The sequence below is a fragment of the Odontesthes bonariensis genome, chromosome 18, assembly GCF_027942865.1.
Source record: "Odontesthes bonariensis isolate fOdoBon6 chromosome 18, fOdoBon6.hap1, whole genome shotgun sequence".
Lineage (NCBI taxonomy): Eukaryota > Metazoa > Chordata > Actinopteri > Atheriniformes > Atherinopsidae > Odontesthes > Odontesthes bonariensis.
Window position 1 is genome coordinate 4,516,196 of NC_134523.1, and position 21,279 is coordinate 4,537,474.

General features: G+C 42.0%; 3 protein-coding genes across 3 annotated transcripts; all 3 read right to left on the bottom strand.

Annotated features, from left to right (window-relative positions):
• Nucleotides 1-1,377: 1,377 nt before the first annotated feature.
• LOC142368034 (keratinocyte-associated protein 3-like) lies at nt 1,378-14,147 on the bottom strand. The gene is made up of 6 exons (XM_075450076.1): nt 14,073-14,147; nt 13,103-13,299; nt 12,396-12,455; nt 7,639-7,830; nt 2,598-2,744; nt 1,378-2,457 (listed from the first exon to the last, which is right to left on the bottom strand). The coding sequence occupies exons 1-6, from the start codon at nt 14,083-14,085 to the stop codon at nt 2,047-2,049; spliced, it is 1,020 nt and encodes a 339-aa protein (XP_075306191.1). The 5' UTR covers nt 14,086-14,147; the 3' UTR covers nt 1,378-2,046.
• A 2,412-nt stretch (nt 14,148-16,559) lies between these two features.
• LOC142368206 (gap junction beta-3 protein-like) lies at nt 16,560-17,294 on the bottom strand. The gene has a single exon (XM_075450343.1). The coding sequence runs from the start codon at nt 17,292-17,294 to the stop codon at nt 16,560-16,562; it is 735 nt and encodes a 244-aa protein (XP_075306458.1).
• A 1,800-nt stretch (nt 17,295-19,094) lies between these two features.
• On the bottom strand, nt 19,095-19,997 carry LOC142368207 (gap junction beta-4 protein-like). Its single transcript, XM_075450344.1, has 2 exons — nt 19,462-19,997; nt 19,095-19,383 (listed from the first exon to the last, which is right to left on the bottom strand). Exons 1-2 carry the CDS (start codon nt 19,995-19,997, stop codon nt 19,095-19,097), a joined length of 825 nt encoding a protein of 274 aa, XP_075306459.1.
• Between the last annotated feature and the right edge of the window lie 1,282 nt (nt 19,998-21,279).

Below are 21,279 nucleotides of genomic sequence, written 5' to 3' on the forward strand. Positions count from 1 at the left end.
TGTTTCGCGGGACAGCAGCAAGTTCAGGCACGGAAGTGCACAGACGGGGATAAGTGGATCGATCTTGATTGCAACAACACCATTAATGCTCAGTGACGGTGATCCAATGCAAGACTTCTAACGTGCGTGTTGTTAAACTTTTAATGGGACGTGTATTAAACGGAAACCTGGAATACTGTGCACGTGTAAGCCAAGCAACTCGTTGCAACACAGGCACCGTTTTTATATAGCGGTTGAATGAAATGCCATCAAACCAGTCTACTAAAAAAAAAAACCCTGATATTTCACTAAAGAAGTACAACATGCGGTACATGGTGAGCACAGATTATAATCGTATAGCCCAACACACTGAATAATTGTGTGTAAAATTGATGCGAACCTAGTAGCTGTCCTGGTGCCACTGCATCCATGTGACATCGAGATTGATCTAAAGTTAACTTGAACCAAACATTTGGACAGAAGCTTCCTCTGCAGCTGCACCTCTGCTTTGGGGATCCGTGAGCGTCACTGCCCTCTGCTGGTAGGATAAGAAAACAACAGTTGCTATTCCCTGATCTACGACCGTTTTAATCCTTTTCTATTCTCACTGCCTCTTGATGAATCGGTATCTTGTGTTGGATAAATATGCACCCTTCTTTCTTCTTCTTCTTCTTTCTTATCCCCCTTTCCCTTACTATTTTTCTGTTGCATGAAAACCTCAAAATGAGGGTGCCATGTTTTGTTCTGTTGGACCTGATATAAAAAAAATATACCTATGTGTTTCAGAGCAGCATGTGTCAACTGTGTCCTCATTTCTGGTTATCTGGCGAATGCAGGAAACGATGTCCGGTGTGACAGCGGAACATTACTAGTCCACATTCACACAGTGTCCAGGTAGATTGCAGGTCATTACTAACACACACCCGTCACCACTCTATGTTGCAAATTGCAAAGCTGAGACGCAAGGTGCAAAAGATGGATTAATAATTTGAGCAAAAACATTTTATTTATGCAGGAAATAAATATGAAAAGCTGTGGCGCTATTTCGTCTTGACCTAAGAGCGAGAAGGAAAAAGCAAAATGTCAACCTGCTTCATTCTCAGCCAAGCGACATTAAACCAGTGGCTCTGTCTGGTTGTCGAGCTGAAGGCGCGCTCGCACATCTTTGGCACGTTGCGTCGATTCATGTCTCAGCTTCATTTTCTGTAAAAACTCAAATAGTCGGAACATTTTGGTAAAAAGCATTGAATTTACACTAAACGTGTGGCTCGGAAGCTGTAAACAATTAGCGTAGCCGAGCTGAACACCTGGGGAAGGCTAACGCTGCTAGCTTGGAAATTTTACGCTTGAGCGAAAAATTCAAAGCATTAGAAAAAAAATAAGAATTAACTTGTCATAATTAAACTTCAGTGTCTACAGTTTTTCTACTGATAGACACCATTTATATGTGGAACCCATTCCCACCATATTATTAGCTTTATGCTAAGCCACTTTTGAAGGGCGTTTCACGAAAGCTACGAAAACTCAACATGAAAACTAGCTAATGTCTATATGACGAGAAGATTCGAGATGTTAAGGTTGTTCTCCTATAGCGAAGAGGACCATCTAGCACTGTGCCCTTGCTTTGGGCTTCATGCTAACTAAAGCTAAGTTTGACAGCTTATTTTGGCCCACTTAGCACAGACATCAATCTTTTCCAAGTCTTGGCAAAGAAAAAAAGGATGAGCCATTTTCCACGTCAAACCCTTCCATTAGGAACTTTCACCGTGTCCTCACTGTAAAGGATTCAGCTCAGTTTTCTTCCCTGGCATGATTATTTTGTCCTTTGTAAGCAGAAAAATGAAATCAATCACACAACTGGCATGCTGCACACTGTGCAAACAATGAAAATGTCAGAAAATGTCAATGTGAGGTCCGCTAAATAAGACACCTTCAGTCTTTGAGACCACAGCTTTTAACTGTTTTTCTTTACTGGAAGAGGACGAGTGCTGTGTGATATTTGACTCTGTAGCATAAACTTTCACAGAACTATGCCTTGTTCAAAAAGATCTGGCATGTTAAATATGGCTAAATCCAGAAGCTGGACCTTTCTAGAGTTCCCCTCTGCAGAAGCTGATGCTGCTCTGGTGCCCTTTGTTGGCTGCCAGTCCTCCTTTCTGGCCTTTCTCTGTCTGACCTCTCTCTGTATGGTTGATGAAGCGGCCGCCTCTCTGAAGGAGGGAGACTCCGGTGCTGGCGGGAAAGATGCGGCGGAGGAGGAGGAGGAGGGGGAGGAGGAGATCTGTCATGCTGTCTGGGAGGCGCTGTGGCACGTCTTGGAAGTTTACTGTGGCTTCTCGGAGGTTCGGTGTCAAGTCGTGTAGGTACGTTGTGGCCTCGCAGAGGTTCCGTGACACTTTTTGTGGGTCTGTTGTGGCTTCTTGGAGGTTCGGTATAACGAGAATGAGAAGCCTCCTTCACTGGCCTCACCACATTGATCTACACAAACAGAGACATTTTGTTAAGAGAGTATATTTGCTCAATTACTGCCATATTAAAAACAATTCAGTGCCACTCCCTCACTCTTTAGGGGTTAAATATTTGAAGCAGCCCAAGGTGTATTTGTATTTCAGACTCACCGCTTTGGCATAGTGCCCAGCTCTCTTCCTGGTAGGGCAACAAGGCAGGCCCAGGAACGAAGCACAGGCAGCGAGGCAACGGGCAGAAAACGCCAACTGAATGACACATGTCACAATCAGAGGCACCCAGAGGATCAGAGTAGTACTCTAGAGAGGAAAAAGGAGAGAAGTTGGTTAAAATAAATAATAATAAACACCAGCTGGACCATTCAGAGTTTAATCTGAGGAGAGCACTTCACAGCCCAACATAAATGGAAATGGCTACTGTGTGGACATTGATGTGATGCAGAATCTCATTTGTTCTTAATCTGCTGTGTAACATTGGAGGAAACAAAAAAAACACACCAGCATGTCTAGGGATTTCTGTTTGCAGAGAAGAGTCAGAATTGTGGTTAGCTATATAAAAAATAAAAAAAAATCAGAAAGTATCAAAGTAAATATATACAGAGGGGATTCAAAGAATAGAAACTGCATTTCATCGTTAGGCGTACGCTTGCCTGCAGACTACAAAGAGAATAAAAAGTTTAAAGCACATAGTTTGAAGTGCTCTTTGAAAGTAATGATAAAATATGCAGGAGGCGCAGAAAATAAACCCTGCATGAACATCATGAAGCCTTTAAGTTTTAAGAAGCCTTTAAGAAGCAGGAGCTGAAAACAAGCTTTCAGGTGATGGAATGCATCCTCTGGCAACCACAATGGGGGGTCCTTTGCTCATGGGCAGCTCTGAAAGAAAAGTATCATCTGCACTCTCTGTAGACTATGAGAAAAATGTTAGTCCCTTTTGAACGCCGTTTTAAATTGGTTTTGTACTAACTTTATTTGGAAGTAAACAAGAGGGGAGCCAACCTAATAATCCCTCATTTCAGGAAAATTTAGCAAAAATGCACCAAATTTAATGTTACTGTGCATATCTCATTTGAAATTAAGTGGTTTGAAAGCCTTCTATGACTAATCTTACCCATTTTTACAGCTTTTCACAGTTTCACTCAAAGTTTAGTTTAGTGATGAATGATGACAGAAATATAAACCCAAACACAAAGCTGCCTGCATGTGGCTAAACTAGCATAAGAAGTTGCTAACAGTAGCATGCTAATCCGGCTTTGCTCAATTACCTTAAAGGTAAAAAGAAGCACCTCACAAGTAAACCTACGTCGTAAATGTAAGCTTCTGCTACAGTGTAAAATAAGTGAGTTTGTTTGATTTAGGTATTTTAACAAAGTTGTATCTTCTGGGGTTGCAACATAACCATGGAGCAATGTTTGAAACTACATAGGAAATCATTAGCTACAGTTAGCAGTAACAGGTAACATCTAAAGGTGTCAACTTGGACCTCAGTTATATTGACAGAACAAGCAAATGGATCATTGGCCCAGTTAATGCAAAATTATTGCACTACTATTGAGACAAGCCTTAGAAGGTAATATTGGGTGGCACAAAACAGCGGGAAATCTCAGTTTACAGCAAATAGAAACAAAACCTTTAAGTGGTTGCTGGTAGTTGAGGTGGGGGTGCCAGTCAGAGTCTACTTATATGAACAGATAAAGATAGTTTGACAACCAGCACTGCCACAACAGACTTACCTGAGAAACAATATGAAATAATAAAACCAGCAATGGGAACAAGAAATACCAGAACACAGTGTTCAACTAGCATGTCACAGTGAAGGTGCGCAATCTAGCCAGTGCTCCAACCGAGCCAACCCCAAAGTCAACATCTCAGCGTATCCAGTCTATGTACAAGCGGCTAATCGTGGAGGCTGTAAAACATCCGATTTATGCTCTACTGAGTCAAATATTCCAAATTCAGAAAATGAGATCCGTCTGTGCGCAAGTTTTGAATCTTTCCTTTTTTTGCACAAACTGTGTAGGCACTGTGGGGGAAATGTAGCTAGCATAGATGGATTAACAAATGGCAAGCCAATGTTGATTTCAGACGCATCCCACTTTGTGTGAGGTTCTTTAAACACAGAAGATGGTCTCTAGCCTAGCAAGCCAGACCCCTACAGCAAAAAAGCTGTACAGGGGTCTAGTGACGCTGGATAGCAGTGTGGGCGGGATAAACGGTTGTCTGTTAAGTTGTCTCTGCACTCAACGCCACGCAATAGGATGGCGCAACAACCAATCAGAGCGTCGTCCCACCAACGGAGCAAGCTGGTGAATTAAATTTTTACCGTACCCGGTGAGCAAAACTCCGAAAACGTCTTTTTTTTCAAGAAAAACTTAAGTGCAGTTATCTGTTCGTCTCGCAAAGAAAAATGTATATTTAAATCTTCTAGAGTCGCTGCCAAAGCCAACTAGAAAGACTGTTCGCTGGGCGCAGCCATTGGCCGTTTCTCAATATACGTTTTTGTCCGTACTTGTGTTCTTGTGAAACGTCATCAGTTGCAGCCCAAGTACTGTCCCAATACACAAGTTCGCATTTCGCCGAGAACGGTGAAAGTTCCCGGATGTGTTCTCGACACGCCCATTTTACCGAGGATGCATCGGTAGCTAACTTGTGCTAATTTGTCAGCGCAAATATCCCACAATGCACTGCGCTCCTACCCGAGCCAAAATCAACAGGCTGAAGCCGATTTCATTTTAGCTCTAAACTCTTTAAATATATCACTTTATCCACGTTTAAAACATTTTGAGGCGAGAAAGTAGCCCTTTAGATCCCGATTTTATCGTTAATTTGTCTTAATACCAGCTATTTACAATTTTGTTAGGAAGAATTCTGCGCCTCAAACTTGTCAGCGCTTGGATGAAAAAGCCCAGCTGTTTAATCAGAGCAGGCTGCCTCGGGCACGAAGAACGCATCGTCTCAAAACTGAAAACGGAGCGTGTGTACTTGTGATCTCCTCAAGAACACAAGTCTGTTCTTTGCATTCTTGGTATTGAGAAACGGCCATTGTTTACCTCTCTCTGGAACTACACACTGAAACGTCGCATCTCTGTCGTCACTAGGTAGCCCGGCCTCCGACCCCGCTCCTCACGATTTGATTGGCCCGATTAAGTTTCGATTTTCAGCCTCGCAAAACGACCACAAGTGACTAGACTATCCCGGGAGCAAATTCAATTTGCGGTCGCTAGGGGCGTCTAGATTTCTAGGCTACATGGTTTCTTCACTGGAGGAAAATCTAGAAGTGTATCTGCTCAAGCCAAGACGAGCTGGGATAACAACATGTACACAGAGGAAGAGTCCCTTCTCACTCTGTGGCTGCGTGCTGATACATCCATACTGAAAATATACATTCAACTTTTAACACATTCTCCTGATAATTACTCATCTCTAAACAGTGAATGATAGATTGTACAGCGGATATAATAATGAGGCAAGCATCAAGCGTTGCATCACAAGAAACGAATATGAATAAAATGGCTGTGGGGACTGCGCATCTGTCCAGTGTGGGGTTTGTGCTGCTGATGGCTGAAATCCGACCCTGGGCGACAAAATCCCCTACGCATCTACATCTGCTCTTCCATTAACCCCTTGTGTCAAGAGTAAATCCAGCTTAAAACAAAAGTCGCCCAACTGATAACTGTCAACGGCACATTAAAACGCCACAGCGCTGCCGATGTGAGGCTGAGCAGGTCTGACAGTCCATCTGTAGCACGATGCAACAGGACACAGCCTGGAGTGGGCAAACAGGGTCAGGTCAGCGTTTCTGCCACCAGTCCATCAGCTATGAGCGTGACCAACTCTGTGACAGAAGACACACCAGCAAGCCTCCCACACCCGGTGTATTCACACACACACACACACACACACACACACACACACACACACACACACACACACACACACACACAGCTCTGGAGCTGCCTGCAATGCCTCATTTGTCTGAGGCCCCGTTTACACGATAGGAAGACGCAGATATTTTCCTGCGGTTTGGCCTCTCATTTACACCAAAACCCCGTTTTTAAATCACAGAAAACGATTATTTCTAAAACCTCCGGCCAAAGTGGAGATTTCTGATAACGCCGGTTATGTGTTGCCGTGTCAACTGGGAGAAACGGCGTTTTAGGTTCTTAAACGTCACATTATGCGCCAGAAAATGCTTAACGTCACGCGAGCGCCTTATGTTTACAGTTTGTTTGGCTACTGATCAGGATTATCATGGATGATGTTAAAGTTCTACTAATTTTTACGAAAAAAGTTGCCCTCACCCTGTACTATTTGGCTGATGAGGGTAGACTTCGTAAAACGGCAAACGCATTCGGTCTGTATCGATCGGCTGTTTCAATAATAATCAGAAATCTGAGGATTCTGATTGGCTTGCATGGCTTTATTCCTTTCCCTACACTGCTGCCAATAGGTTTGGCACAGTTATTATGGCGCTTGACGGCGTATTTATGCGGGTTGATGTAAATGACAAGTTTTTTGAAAACGATGTTGTGGGCACGATGTTATAATTGAAAACGGAGGGGGGGGAATATTGGTTTCTCTAAATACCCGGCTATGTGTAAATGTGGCCTAAGTTTTCCTTCTTCGGGTTGATACTTTTCCATGTGATACACTTGAATAATTCTTTCCTCGTTGCAAATTTGACAAACCGCTAGACAAAGAACGACCTGCTACTTCTCGCTTAAGTATTTTTTTTTCACCAAGCAACTAACCAGTCAAAGCAGACTGTGCATTTTGGAAGAGCATCTTAAAGGGATAGTTCGCCTCTTTTGACATGAAGCTGTGTAACATCCCATATCAGCAACATCATTTATGAACATCTTCTTACCCCCTGCTGCGTCCTGTGAGCAGAGTTCCAGCCTCGTTTTGGTGTTGATGAAGGTAGTCCAGCTAGTTGGCTGGGGTTTAAAAAATAAAGCGTCTTGCTTCTCAAAATAATACGCGTTCAAAAGAGTAATACATTTGCATCACAAAATGGTTCATCCAGAAAAAGTCAGACCTCACATCAAATTTAATAAATGATATTGCTAATATGGGATGTCATCCAGCTTCATGTCCAAAGAGGCGAACTGTCCCTTTAAGTTCCAGGCACAACGTTCAGCTGGTCAGCTGCTGCTTTAATCTGAACAGCAGCGTCGCACACTAATACACTCACATAGATTCGTGTGGGGTCAAACGGACACTCATTGGTGATGCTGGAGTAGCCGATGGCATCGGGAAAGCGGCAGTGAGTCAGGAGGCTCCGCCCACGGTAAACGATGGCCTTCACCACTGACACGAACAGCCCGATGGCTGAAGCTGCTGTCAAGAGCGCCGAAACCAGACTGATGGAGAAAAGTGACCACGTCTGGAGAAGGAAAAGAGACAAAAATAAAAAAATTAATCACAAAAGAAAGTCTTGATCACTGGCATGATAAAGTTTTAAAGCTCGCCCCGAAGGGAAACTGGGGCATCTGCAGCAGCGAACGGATAAAAGAATGGCAAAAAGGGCACAAAGTCAGGTGTCATGTCACAGCAATAACTGTTGTATGAACGAGGGCTGATCTGCACTTCTGTTACTTTCCAAGCTGACTCACTGCTGTGGTGGAACTGAGCCATGATTACCAATCATCATGCGTTTTATTCTGCCGTGACAAGTCAAAATGTTTGCTGTAAAAAAAAATAAAAAAAGATCGGCACAAACACCAACTACAGTGGCTTCGAGGAAGCAGTTAAAAGAGAGGAGCACGCAGAACCACTCAGCCTGTGTAGTCTGCGGTTCTGAAGCCTGGCGTGTCCGTGTGTTAGTGGCAGGCAGGTGTTATTGTGGGCTTAGGCTGAAATATAATCACTTTTAATCATGCGTTCCTGTGCTTATCACCCAGGCATCCTGCCCAAGACTGCATGTACGTTGTCTTTGAAGTTAGAAATCGGAGTTGGGAATGACATCACGCCTAATTCAACCGTGTTGTGCTGCACGTTGGAAAACCAGTTAGATTTTCTCATTGTTGTGCTTACTGTGTCAGCTCCCTCAACACAAGCTAATAAAATCAAATACAGAGTTTATTTGTATAGCACATTTCATGTACAAACAATTCAAAGTGCTTCACATAAAATAAAAGCATTGCAGCAGGGAGTGGAAGAAGCATTAAAAATACATAAAAGAATATAAAGAGAAACAAATAAAATAATTTAAATGAATTTAAAAATAAGCAACAGTCCAGATAAGTTCAAAGATATCGTGCAGATTTCATGCATAGACACATGAGAACAGAAATGTTTTTAACCTGGATTTAAAAATGTCTCCATTTGGTGAAAGTTTAATCTCCACTGGCAGTTTGTTCCACTTGTTTGCAGCATAACAGCTAAATGCTGCTTCTCCATGTTTAGTCTGGACTCTGGACTGGACCAGCTGACCCGAGTCCTTGGATCTAAGAGCTCTGCTGGCTTTATATTCTCTGAACAGATCACAGATTGTAAACCATCAGCAGGCTTTTAAAATCTATTCTGTGACTGACTGGAAGCCAGAGTAAAGATTTTAAAGCTGCTGTGATGTGTTCAGATCTCTTAGTCCGGGTTAAAACTCCAGCAGCAGCGTTCTGGATGAGCTGCAGATGTTTAATGCTCTTTTTGGGAAGTCCAGTTAAAAGAGCGTTACAGTGATGGAGTCTGCTGGAGATGAATGCATGGATGAGTTTCTCAGTGTTTATTAACACTGCAACACGCTGCATTCTGCACATACAAACACCGCAGCAACGTGTTCACTGGTAAAGCTCGTAACTGGCAATGTGTGTGACTGATTCAAAGAGACACAAACTGACAGAAGTGAGAATGAACACATTATTACTGCAGCCATCTCCACTTTTTAAGCATGGGGCTGCCATATGCATCCCAGGGAGGTTGATAGGGTTCCTCTGACTGTATGAGACAGAAATCCAATTTAGGCAGGGGGCGTTTTTTCTTTTACTGGAATTCAGATATTCTGACTTCAGACACCATTTGAATACAATTTACGATTCCGCAGCCATGGTTTTTCTGACAATTTAAACATTAACTCTCTCTTCGCCCAATTTCCCAATTTCCACACACTCCGCTCCTCAGCTCTCCTCTCTAAGTAACTAATGATACACCTCCAGCAAGTCCCCCCCCCCCCACTATTTAATCATCTCTCCTCTCAGAGCATTTCGCAAACCGAGACAACCTTCAAAATATTTGACTGTGAACAATTTCTGGGTCAAAAGCAGAAAGACAGAGGAAAGAGGAGACAAGGAAGCTCAAATTACACAATTGGGATGGGCTCATTACCCTCCATGTTCAGCGTTTATATTTTGGTAGCTCCAAAAGTTTCGTACAATCCAGGTTTGCTAGTGTGCCACCTAGTGGTGCCCTCCATTGACTCGAATAATTCGCCCAACAACGGAGGCAGTACTTTCATGGCTACAAGGTTAGCAAACGTTGCTCCTATGAACAATCAGTTGTTGCTGCTTTTACACAATAAGCATGGCCAAGACACATCAACATGACTCGGGGCTCCATTTTGTTTGTGCCCTCTCCCTCAAATTTTTATTTCAAGGCAACAGCGACAATTTGTTGGCTCATACCGCCACCTGCTGATAACGCAGCACGGCCTAATCTATCTGCTCCAGCCGCGGCTATTCAGAGACAACACGGGAAGCCGGGCAGCCTCTCCCATTCTCTGGCGAAATTGCTACATCATCAATGTCAAATTGACGATAAAACAGTTATTCACAAAACACAAGATATGCCCAATACTACATTTACTTTCATAACTACAACATGTTGTCCTGTAGCTTAATGAAGTGATTTGTTCTGAAATCGCCGCCGTTCACTGAGGAAATCATGTTATGAAGCCGCCACTAACAGCCAGGCTTCCGAGCCGAGGGCTGCCCGGCTTCAGGAGGGGGCGGGAGAGTCAAGTTTTTTTCTACAATTCTAGCTCATCATTGGCTAAATCGACAAAAACTCATCACTTCCGAGGCTGCCCGGCGTCTCTGGGGGTAGATTAGACGTGGGCGTGTCAATATGAGGGGCTGTGTCGTGATGATTGGAGTTAGTGTTTGTCCATCATGAGAGATTCTGTGGCAGCCGAATTTTTAAGCGGGGAGAAGCACGCTGGAACTTCAGTCCCAAAGCGGATACGAAAGAGACTGGTTGTCTGTGAAAGTGCTGTAATACTTTTAGTTGCTTCTTTCCAGAATTCATGCTGCCCATTCACAAATGTTAACTTTTTTAAGAATACTTACCACCACCATCAAACTCTAAGTATTCATTATGACAGGGAAAAATGCTCCACAGATTCGGATCCAGCCACAGATCCAGCCATTTACAGGCCTTAGATTCCATCATACTTGATTTTGGCCTTGCTGTGTGAATTTTCAAAGTCTATACCTTCTTTCTGTGTATTTGCTGGGCATACTTGTCGTACTAGACACAGCTATGTTATAACTAATTCTTTTTAACTTTGCTATCTTCTGCTTTGGGATGGCACGAGCCACTACAACCCTGAACGCGTAATATGGGCTTCCCCTGTTTTAAAAGTCAGCAGCCGCCACTGATCTGCTCCAAACCAAATAACGGAAACAAGCCAGACATGCTACGTTTTCTTCACACTATGCTCCCAATTGAATAGAAACACAATTAAATGAGTTTGCGAAATTAACCTATTTCAGACCATAAATTCACCAGTAAAACATTTACTGAGATCATAGATCAGGTGAGTAATTTCCTCATGGATCTCTTCTTTTGTAACTACAGTCGCCCCCTGCTGGCCACAAGACATAAGACCGGTTTTAAGCACTTCGCATTCACTGGAGGCAATGTGCGTCTTCTTTGTGCAGTTAATAAGGATACACCGTTATCGAAACCACATCTGAAAATGTTTAATGAGCTCCTCCTCTTAGCAAAAGCTCCCCTGCAAAAGCAATAAGTAGCAGCTGTAGCTAACAAGCCTTCTGTGGCAGAAAATGAATGGTAACCATTTGTGGTACAGTTTTAATGAAAAAAAATAAAATAAAAGTGATTTCAGGGCTTCGGTTAATTAAAAACAATAAAATCCGTGAACATTTTTTAACAATATTCCACATCTGTGAGACATTTGATTAAATTCAATTCAATAATTTTTCCTTAATCCCTGAGGGGAAATTGCCTTGTTGCTGTAAAAATGATCATCAAAAACATGCTGTTGTCTTTGTTGTGGATGGATTTATAGATTGTACACTTTGCACAAAGATAAAAACACACACTGCCTCGGGAACCGCATCTTCCAAGTTTGCAGAAGGTGAGAAGAGGATACAGAAGGTTGTTAGATCTTTAAGATCAGTTCGACTGAGCTGTAAAATCTAAACTTGATAAGGAGAAAAAAGGAGCATCATTTGTCGAAGAGGCACTTGTGATAAGCGCATGTTTCAACAAAACAAAGGAGTGTTTTGACTCGTGCCTCCAGATGCTCAGTGAATAAATAAGATAACAAGACGGTGCAGTCGGTCCGCTGACTTTTAGCCCTGCCCTGCCCACTTAACGAAGACTCTCGCTTACAAAGGAAACAGGGAGTGGTTTATTGAGCTCAGCCCTGCTCTTTCTGTTCAGCCGGCTGCCTCGTCAGTCTCGTCTGAGCGGCCTCACAGCTGACTGAGTAAACACAAGAGAGGCAGCGCTGCATTGACGGGAGGGGGGAAAAAAAACTGAAACTATTCCTGATCTGCAGGGCAGATTTCAAACACCTGAGGCAACGTGCAGCTCTTCTTTAACATCACGACTCGGACAGAGAGGGAAGCTGGAAACAGGAAAATGTCTAAAGTGAGCACAGGAGGCAGGCAGGTGGAAATAAGCAGTGTTATGCAAGTTCCGATTTAGAAAGAATAGAAAGAGAATAAAAAAATGTTGTGATCAAACGAAAACCAAAGTGATACTGACCAGGCCTCTGCTCTTCTTGTTTTTTGAGAGGACGATAGCAATAATGCCAACGACAGCCCCCTGCAAAGAGAGGACTGATGAGTTTTAAAGAGAAGCAACAAAATGAAGAAGAGGCCCACAACATGCCATTTTACGCATAATAAATAACAAAAGATTGAATGGGTCTTTCCCTTTGCCCGCGCTCCAGCTCTTCCTCAAGTTACATGACATTCGGCTTGGTAGTTTTTCAGAAATCTTTGCAAACAAACAGCCAAATGGAAGCGATTACGTGCTGGTTCCTGCTCTGGTTCCTGCCTGGGCAAATGAAAATGGTCGGATTTAACATTTCTCTACCAGCCTTCATAACTGTTCTTTAAATTCAACGACAAATCCCCCCCCCCCTTATGGAGGTTAACAGGAAGCTTTTTTCTAAAGCACATACCCATGTGCTGTTAGTCACCATTTGTGAAAGCTTCCTTACTGCATCCATCGGGATCTTTTTAGCGAATGTTCCTTCAAGACGTAAACCCTCTACAGCTCTGAATTTCTCCATAAATTTAGTCTTCGACTGAAACAGTCAGATGTGTTTAACTGAAATAAAAAAAGGACTCATTGTGTTGCGCTACATCACCTGCAGGCTGACGGCGTCAACACAACGTTCTTGTTGCTGGGAGTGAGCAAACCTGAAATTCCCAAAATGGGAGCTGGAGGTGTTTTAGTGCACTCACCACCATCCCTGAAGCCAGAGCGATCACATTGGAGACGGCGTACTCCATGGCCCTGGCCTGCTTGTGCAGGTTGATGTGTCGGAGCACCACGCCGTGCACCAGTGCGCCCAGCAGAAAGTTCACGTGGCCGACGACGATCAGGCTCAGGCCCATCTTCATCAGGGCCGCGGGGTCCGCCAGGCTGCCACAGCACACACCTGGGGAGGAGGAGAAGCAGGATAACCTCCAGGGCAAATTACATCACCCACGTGGCTCTGTTGTATTGATCAGAAAGCACGGCTGCGAGGTCAATAGCACGGCAGGGATGTCACCCGTGTTAATGATTGGCTGCTGAGCACATAGCTGCGGTACAGGCTGCCTAAACTGAGACTGTCCAAAACAAGTGTCAGAGGTGACTAAAGAAAAAAATGCCGGAGAAAATAAGTGATGCGGCGATAAATGAATAAAAAAAAAAGAATGAATGGCATTTAAACAGTCACCTGAAACTGACTCTTGCTTATGTTTGCACAGGTGATTAATCCTGCAAACTGAGTCCAACAGCATCTGTGTATGTGTGCAACAAGGGAGAAGTCCCCATTTCCACCCGGTCGTTGACATTTAAAAACAGTTTCGCAACTAAATATGTTGGGGAATTCTCACTGGCACATTCCTGCATGATCTCTAAGGCATGTTGCATGCAGAGGTGACAACTTTAAAAGTTTCCAGAGCTCTTCAACGTGACACAGAAACCCTGAGAGCCACAGGGCATTTTCAAATCACTGCAAACATATCACCACTTATCACCACTTTATCATGGCACCCTTTTTTGGTAAGTGTTGCTGAAACTGCTTCATTTATTCTGAGTGTCAATGTCTTCACAAAATTTCATCTGTGCCACACCACCACCACACCCAAGCAAACACGGTGAGAATGGGAGACAAACACTGCCTGCACTCAGATAGGAAACTTTAGAGACTCATCCTTTAATTACCTGATCTGGCCATCTCTCTCAGGTCACCATTCGCACTGAATGTCCTGAATGTCCAACTCCTCTGTGTGGAGTTTATCAGCGTGTTGACAGCTCTCTCTTTAAACTTAGCACCTCATTCCGTTTGGGAGGCACCACACGATGTGACACATACGCAGGAATTTATTTCAAAGTAAACCTTTTGACAGCGCATCAATCTCAGGGCCCAGTCACTACATTTTCCTCTGGGTGAGAAGTGAAGAGAAGAAGAAGTCGATGTTATCGTTGTTAGATATGTTTTTTTTATTTTAGATTATGTTAAGGAACGTCCCTAAAATACTTATTTGGCAAGCTACTTCGCGCTTTTATTTTGAAGGTAACGCAGCTAATTAGCAGTACGTCTGTGATAAACTTTGAAACCTTGACGCAGGTGAACCTAAAGGCTACACTACAATCAACCGAATGTATTCAGAGTTTTTCTTTTACTTTTAATTGAACTGTGGCTTAACGTGGTGCACTAAAACATTAGCTCATAGGCTAGTTCCGGTGTCAACACCTGGCTCAAAGCCTGGCGAGATGCAACAATTACACAGAGAAACCTGTTAGTTGGACATTTAAGTATTATTCTGGTTATACAGTAATATATATATATATATATATATATATATATATATATATATATATATATATATATATATATATATATATATATATATATATATATATATATATATATATATAAGGTCTATATTTGTATATAAGGTGGAAACATTGAGCACCATGTTACATTGGTGCCATAAATAATACAAACATGCCGACGGAACTGGGCAAATTTTGAGTCACCTTTGAATTGTTCTTATATTACATGGAAAATGAAAAAAAGGGGCAGTGGTTTAGTTACAGTTGTATGAACATAAATGGAGATTTATGTTCATACAGCATTTATAGTAAAAACAGTCTGAAAGTAAACAAGCTTGAAAGTCAATCTTTGACATGAACATCTCATGCTGCAACTTCTTAGATGAGCTCTCTGGTGCTTTGAAACTTTGGATGTTGGCTGCCTTTTCTTTCATTCTATCAGGATGATCCTGTGTGGATCCAACACTGCTTCAAACTGAGTCTTGAGTTCTGGGGCTCTTACTTCCTAAGGGTGCAACTTTGAGATACTCTTCATATACAATGGATGCCTTTCACTTGTCCAGTTACTTAAATTCTTTTAAAGGATACACAACACACAATGCATAGAAATGCCAAGTTTTCAGCTAATGGCTCTTTGGAAATCACCTTGTTGGTGCAAAAATCCCGTTTCATGTCTGTCAAACTTGTCTTTGATATTTTTCATAGATGTAGCCAAAGAAATGGGAACAAATGATGTTTCTTTGCGGAATGCAACGAGTAACAAATGAGCTGATTTACAGTTTTTGTCTCTTTGCTAAGTTTTCTGATATGTGTAGACACAACAATGGTTCATCCCTTGAGTTATAGGTGTTTTTTTTTTTTTTTTGGATGTTTAAATGGTTCATTGGTCAGTGTTAATGGCTTAACAAACAAACACACAAAAAAATATGTCACGTAAAAAAACTGGTCTGAAAATGAGTGAAAAAGCAAACCAATATCCCAAGAAATCTTTGAAAGACCTTCAGAAATCCTGCAGAACTATTCCTGAAGACCACATTAAAAGATCACAAGAAAGTCTGGCTCAATGGGTGGCTCAAGACTTTGGAACAGTCCTGTATGAATGGTTGCAATAAATTCCAACTGAATTTCAGTAATAGAGTAGTAAAGTTGCTCTGTAAATGGTCCAAACAAATCAGAAACACATTATTTCAAGGGATCCTTCTGCCTCCCGAGGGCCTCCTATCCATCAAATGATTGTGGCTTTAGTGCCACCAAGTGGAGAAGTCATGCAATTAATGAAAAAGAGAAGCAGGTCTCATTCATCTGTGAACATTTTCTCTGGCTATATCATAATAAGACAAACACTTTATTTTAGGTACTAATACAGAAAGTCAGAGTCTGTTTGGCCCATTGTTACATTGACAAGAGTCGCAAATTTACATGCAGCTGCTTAAATCTTTGATTCGAGATTGTTACATTCATAATGTACCGTTAAATCATATTCTAATATAGAAATATTCTAAATGAAATCACACTTGTCAAATGTAATTCTAACACCAGCATAGAACATTTATATCATATCAAAATAATTTTACTTTATAAATATAAGATATCTTTAACAGGTAGGTTCCCCATTTTAAAAGGCTGTCTTTACTCAAAGTCCCTTTCGGTCAGTTGATGTCCGTATTAGGCTGAAACTCTTTAAGTTCATGTCTCACTTTTGAACTGCCGGAGGGGATTTGAAACCCCCCAAGAACTTTTTCAATGTTCACATAAAGAGACGTGGATCTTGAGCTTGATTTGAAAGAAAAAGTTAATTTAATAGAAAGAAAAAAATCATTTTACTTGATCAGTCAGAGACATAACACATTTTATTCTTTGCGAGGTGTCCCACTATAATGGATAAGAGGACTTGCAGCCCTCACAGTTCTTGTCATATTTGCCCTTTCTCGATCTGTTGGTGTGGATGCTGCCTTTATGCTTGAGATTTATCACCCTGATAGCTATCAGATAGAAAATTTCGCAAATGTTGAGCACCACACACAGCACAGATGCCCCCACCATGAAGTAAGAGAAAATGGTCTTCTCAGTGGGCCGGGCTATGTAGCAGTCCACCAAATTTGGACAGGGGCTGGTGTCACACTGGACCTTCCTGGGCAGCTTGAAGCTGTCATAGATGTAGTTGAGCAAGTAGAGAAAAGTTATCTCGAAGCTAGTTTTCATGAAGAGACTCATCAGGTAAGTCCACCATAGGCCTCCGTGCTTTTTGCCGGGGTTGTCATAAAGTCGAGTGCTCTCACCGTGCTTCGTCTGGTACTTGCGTTCCCGCTCCTCCCGATAGGCCACATGCAGCACCACCATTAAGGAAGGGCAAGTGACAAAGATGAGTTGAAGGGCCCAGAGGCGAACGTGAGAGATGGGGAAATAGTGGTCATAGCAGATGTTAGTGCAGCCTGGCTGGCGAGTGTTGCACTCAAAGTCACCCTGGTCGTCACTCCAGACTCTCTCGGCGGCAACCACAAAGACCAGCACCCGGAAGACGAAGACCACTGACAGCCAGATCCGTCCAAAGCCAGTGGAGTACTTGTTGACTCCACTAAGAAGACCCTCGAGAAACTTCCAATCCATGAGCTCAGCTTTGATTGACTTTGTTTAAGTTGTGACTGTTGAGAAACTAGGAATCTAGAACACAACAAAGAGACAAAAAAGAGGCAAAGTTTGTTTAGAGGAAAGTCGATTAATTTATTTTTTTACTGTGAAAAGACTCCTTTCTGATCAAACCCTTCCCCTCCTCTGACAGTTGGGTTTTCTCAAACACACAAAGTTTGAAGCTTTGAAGACACGCACCTTTAAATATTTATGAAACAACTGCTTGTTCGACACATAAAAAACCCTCCAGTACACAGTCAGCTTCCCAAGGTTTTAACTTCAGAAATGTTTAAGAAAGAAATTCAATTCAGTAGTCCACACACAAGTCTGCCTTTACACTTTATGTTAATTTGTAGACTTTGCATAAAGTCTTACCGCACACACTATACCTTAAGTGGCAATTCCTGGTCTCCGGCTCAGTCTATCATGCCCCTTGTCAGAGAAACAGACTTACTGTTGGAATAAGTTCAATGGACAGCTTCGGTCAACCTCTTTCCTTGGTGGCTTTTTCTGATATTGACAGGATTGGCCATTCTTCTGGAGGTGTGTCTACTTTTGGCACACACCCAGAATGACCTTTTAAACATTCAGCTACTTACTCCCTACCTTAAAATATAATAAAGCATTGATTACAGTGTATTTTCAATCACTGTTTCTATTGCCTAAGTGTTGTGAAAAGGCAGTGTCACTGAAAACCATAAAAAAAAGTAATCGAAACCAAATACAGATATTAGTTTAGGGGAATTCCTTTTCTAGGTGTGGCTGTGGAAATTAGTAAAGTTTGTATGGTATCAGACCTTATAGGTCTTTTTTAAATGTTTGTTCACTCCAATCACTGTGTTTCTTATCAGTTCCATCGGAAATCTGTGCTTAGTTGGGATTTAAGAGGCAAACGCCCATAATTTGTTTGAACAAGCACTGCAGAACTAATATGCACCTCAGATATGGAGAGCTGATTCTTTGTAAAATGGCATATGTTGCTCATTTTCTAAGGCGGTGCAATCGTCACCGCCTTATTTGTATATTCAGTTTTATGATTCTGTCCTTTAAAAATCGATGTTTGATAACTGAGGTGGTTTAAAAACCTGGTATAGGGGCGGTGCTTCCTTTCTAAGCCCCTGCAGTCATGTGAAGATCATTATTTTAGTCCTTATGGTGCACAACATGTGGCTGTTTGGAGATTTTTGAGTCTTTCACTTCACAGACTGAATCTCTGTTGGTTCAGTTTTCTCCACACTGTACTCCCGCATCAAAGCGTTTACCTAGAGCCTGGAGATGTGCCTCATTTCTACAGAGGAGTCCGTCTAAAATGAACTCTACGATTCACAAATCATCAGTTTAACAAACAAAACTATGAAAACTTTGTATGCAAACGATGAAAAGGCAGGTCAAATTGCACAGGACGCTTTATTTTTGGAAAAGACGATGTGCATCCTTACTCTTGGATTCGGAATCCATGATATTTCCTCCTAGAATACATTTGTCTTAACTTGAGTTCATGGTAATAAGCACAAACCAAGTCCAGCATGTTTTTTTTTATGCTTGAATGAGTTATTTAACATACAATCATAGAAACAGCCATTTTTAGTCGATATCGGTCATTTCAAATCAACACTTTATTTTTAAGAGTACCACATGCAGATTTAGTTCAATAAAGGAAGAAAAACAGTAACATTTTGATGTGAAATTGCTTAAAGATTATATTAACTTTGTAAACAAAATCTCCTTACAACAAGATCATTCTTACAACATACTTTGCTTTATTATTGGGAGTCTTGCTCATTGAGTCACGATGCTGTATGGTGGGGCTGAACTTGGTTTGCCTTTTTCATCGTTACTATTGACGACCATGTCTTCCACCACAGGCTTGTCGTATGCAGAGTTTTCCTTCGCAGTCAGAGGGGCTCTGTACATCATGAAGGAGGTTTCTCTCATGGGGCGAGGTCCTCCTCCACAACACTCTGAGAACCTTTTCCCACACAGGTAGACCACCTCACAAAGGGTGAGGGACATACACACGAAGCTCGTCACCACCATGAAGATGGTGAATATTTTCTTCTCTGTTGGCCTGAGAAGCAGATTGTCAAAGATTAGACAGTGAGATTTCTGTATTTTACCATTCAGAACTTTGAATGCGAACACTTACCTTGCAATGTAGCAGTCCACTATATTGGGACACGGCTCCTCGCCACATTTCACTAATGGAGGGAAGAAAGCAGCCTCGTATACGTAGTACAAGAGGAAGACGAACACACCGTCCACTGTAATCTTGAACATCAAGCTGAAGAGGTACGTCCACCAGAGACCCCCCCGTTTCTTCCCCGTATTATCATACAGTTTCACGCAGTCCTCTCCGTGCTTCAGCCGGTGCTTGCGTTCTCTGTCTTTTCTGTAGGACACGTGAAGAGTCACGAGAAGGGAGGGACAAGTGACAAAGATCAGCTGGAGAGCCCAGAGCCTGGTGTAGGAGATTGGAAAGTAGTGGTCATAGCAGACATTGTGGCAACCAGGCTGGAGGGTGTTGCAGTCAAAGTCCTTCTGCTCGTCACCCCAAACCTTTTCACAGGCCACCAGAACGACCAACAGCCTAAAGATGAAGACGATGGCAAGCCAGATGCGGCCAAATGCTGTGGAATATTTGTTCACCCCGCTGAGGAGCCCCTCTAGGAAAGCCCAGTTCATGGTGTTGTTTTCAAATGTCTGGTTGGACCACCCTTAGAGGAAGAGAACCCTACCTGAAATGTAGCAAACACTGCTGAGTGCTGAAATAAATTAGGCTTGGACTGTCTCTGAAGTGAGCACGCCAAGCATAAAGGCTCTTTAATATTCTGCCTAATACTGCTTCCTTCTTGGCACAAGGTGAAAGGAGGAGGGATATTGAACAAAGTAAACAGAAACTCCCATTTCAGTTCCAATGAGTAGTGGAAGTGCTGATAGCAAACCCCTCTTCTGATAGATGAGTTACACAGTGAGAGATTGCTCCAAGACATTTTGAACCATGAAGGACACAACAAGTTAAATGTACCATACTTAAAGAAATACCTAATAAAGTAAAACATTATCTGCTGCTTTTGAAAAAATTTAAACAAGAATAGCATGACTCTTCACGTTGGTCTTTTCATATTTGAGCAACAGCTGACCAGAGGTGTCAAGTAACGAAGTACAAATACTTCGTTACTGTACTTAAGTACACTTTTTAGGTATCTGTACTTTACTCCATTACTTATTTTTTTGCCTACTTCTGACTTCTACTCATTACATTTTCACACAAGTATCTGTACTTTCTATTCCTTACATTTTCAAAACAAACAGCCTTGTTACTCTTGGCTTCAGTTTTTTTATCTCTTGGCTTCAGTTTAATGTTTATGTATTTCACGTCATGTGCGCCATCCAATACAGATCAGTGGCGCCATCCACACCTAGTGAGAACGAGTGTAATTGGATGAATCATATAAAGCAAACGCTCATCGGTTAGGCTATTTGTCAAATTTGTGCTGACTCCGTGCCATTTTCAGACCGTTTTAGGTGCTCTGTATGTAGTGTTAAAGAGCTCATTTTCGTTTCAGTTTTTGTCTTGACTGTCAGCTATGACAAAGGGGGAACGTGCGTGTGTATATCTTTTCTCTTTGAATTTTTCAGGCAGTAAGACTTTTTTTTTTTTTTTGATGGGACGAACATGAATACCTCACGACCTACCTCTTGAATACTACCTCACGTGTAATTGAATTCCAATAAAGTTTGAGAAAGAACATGCTCCTTGAGTGACTTTGTCTTTGACAGTAATGGTTTTATGATTGTTGTCTTGGGCCACATGTAGAACTAATCAGTTTTCAAATTAAGCTTGCAATTCATACGTGGCATCTATTTTTTTTTTTTTTTAAAGGTTACTTTATACTTTTATACTTTAAGTAGGTTTTGGAGCACATACTTTTTCACTTTTACTTGAGTAAAAAGGTCAAGTTGA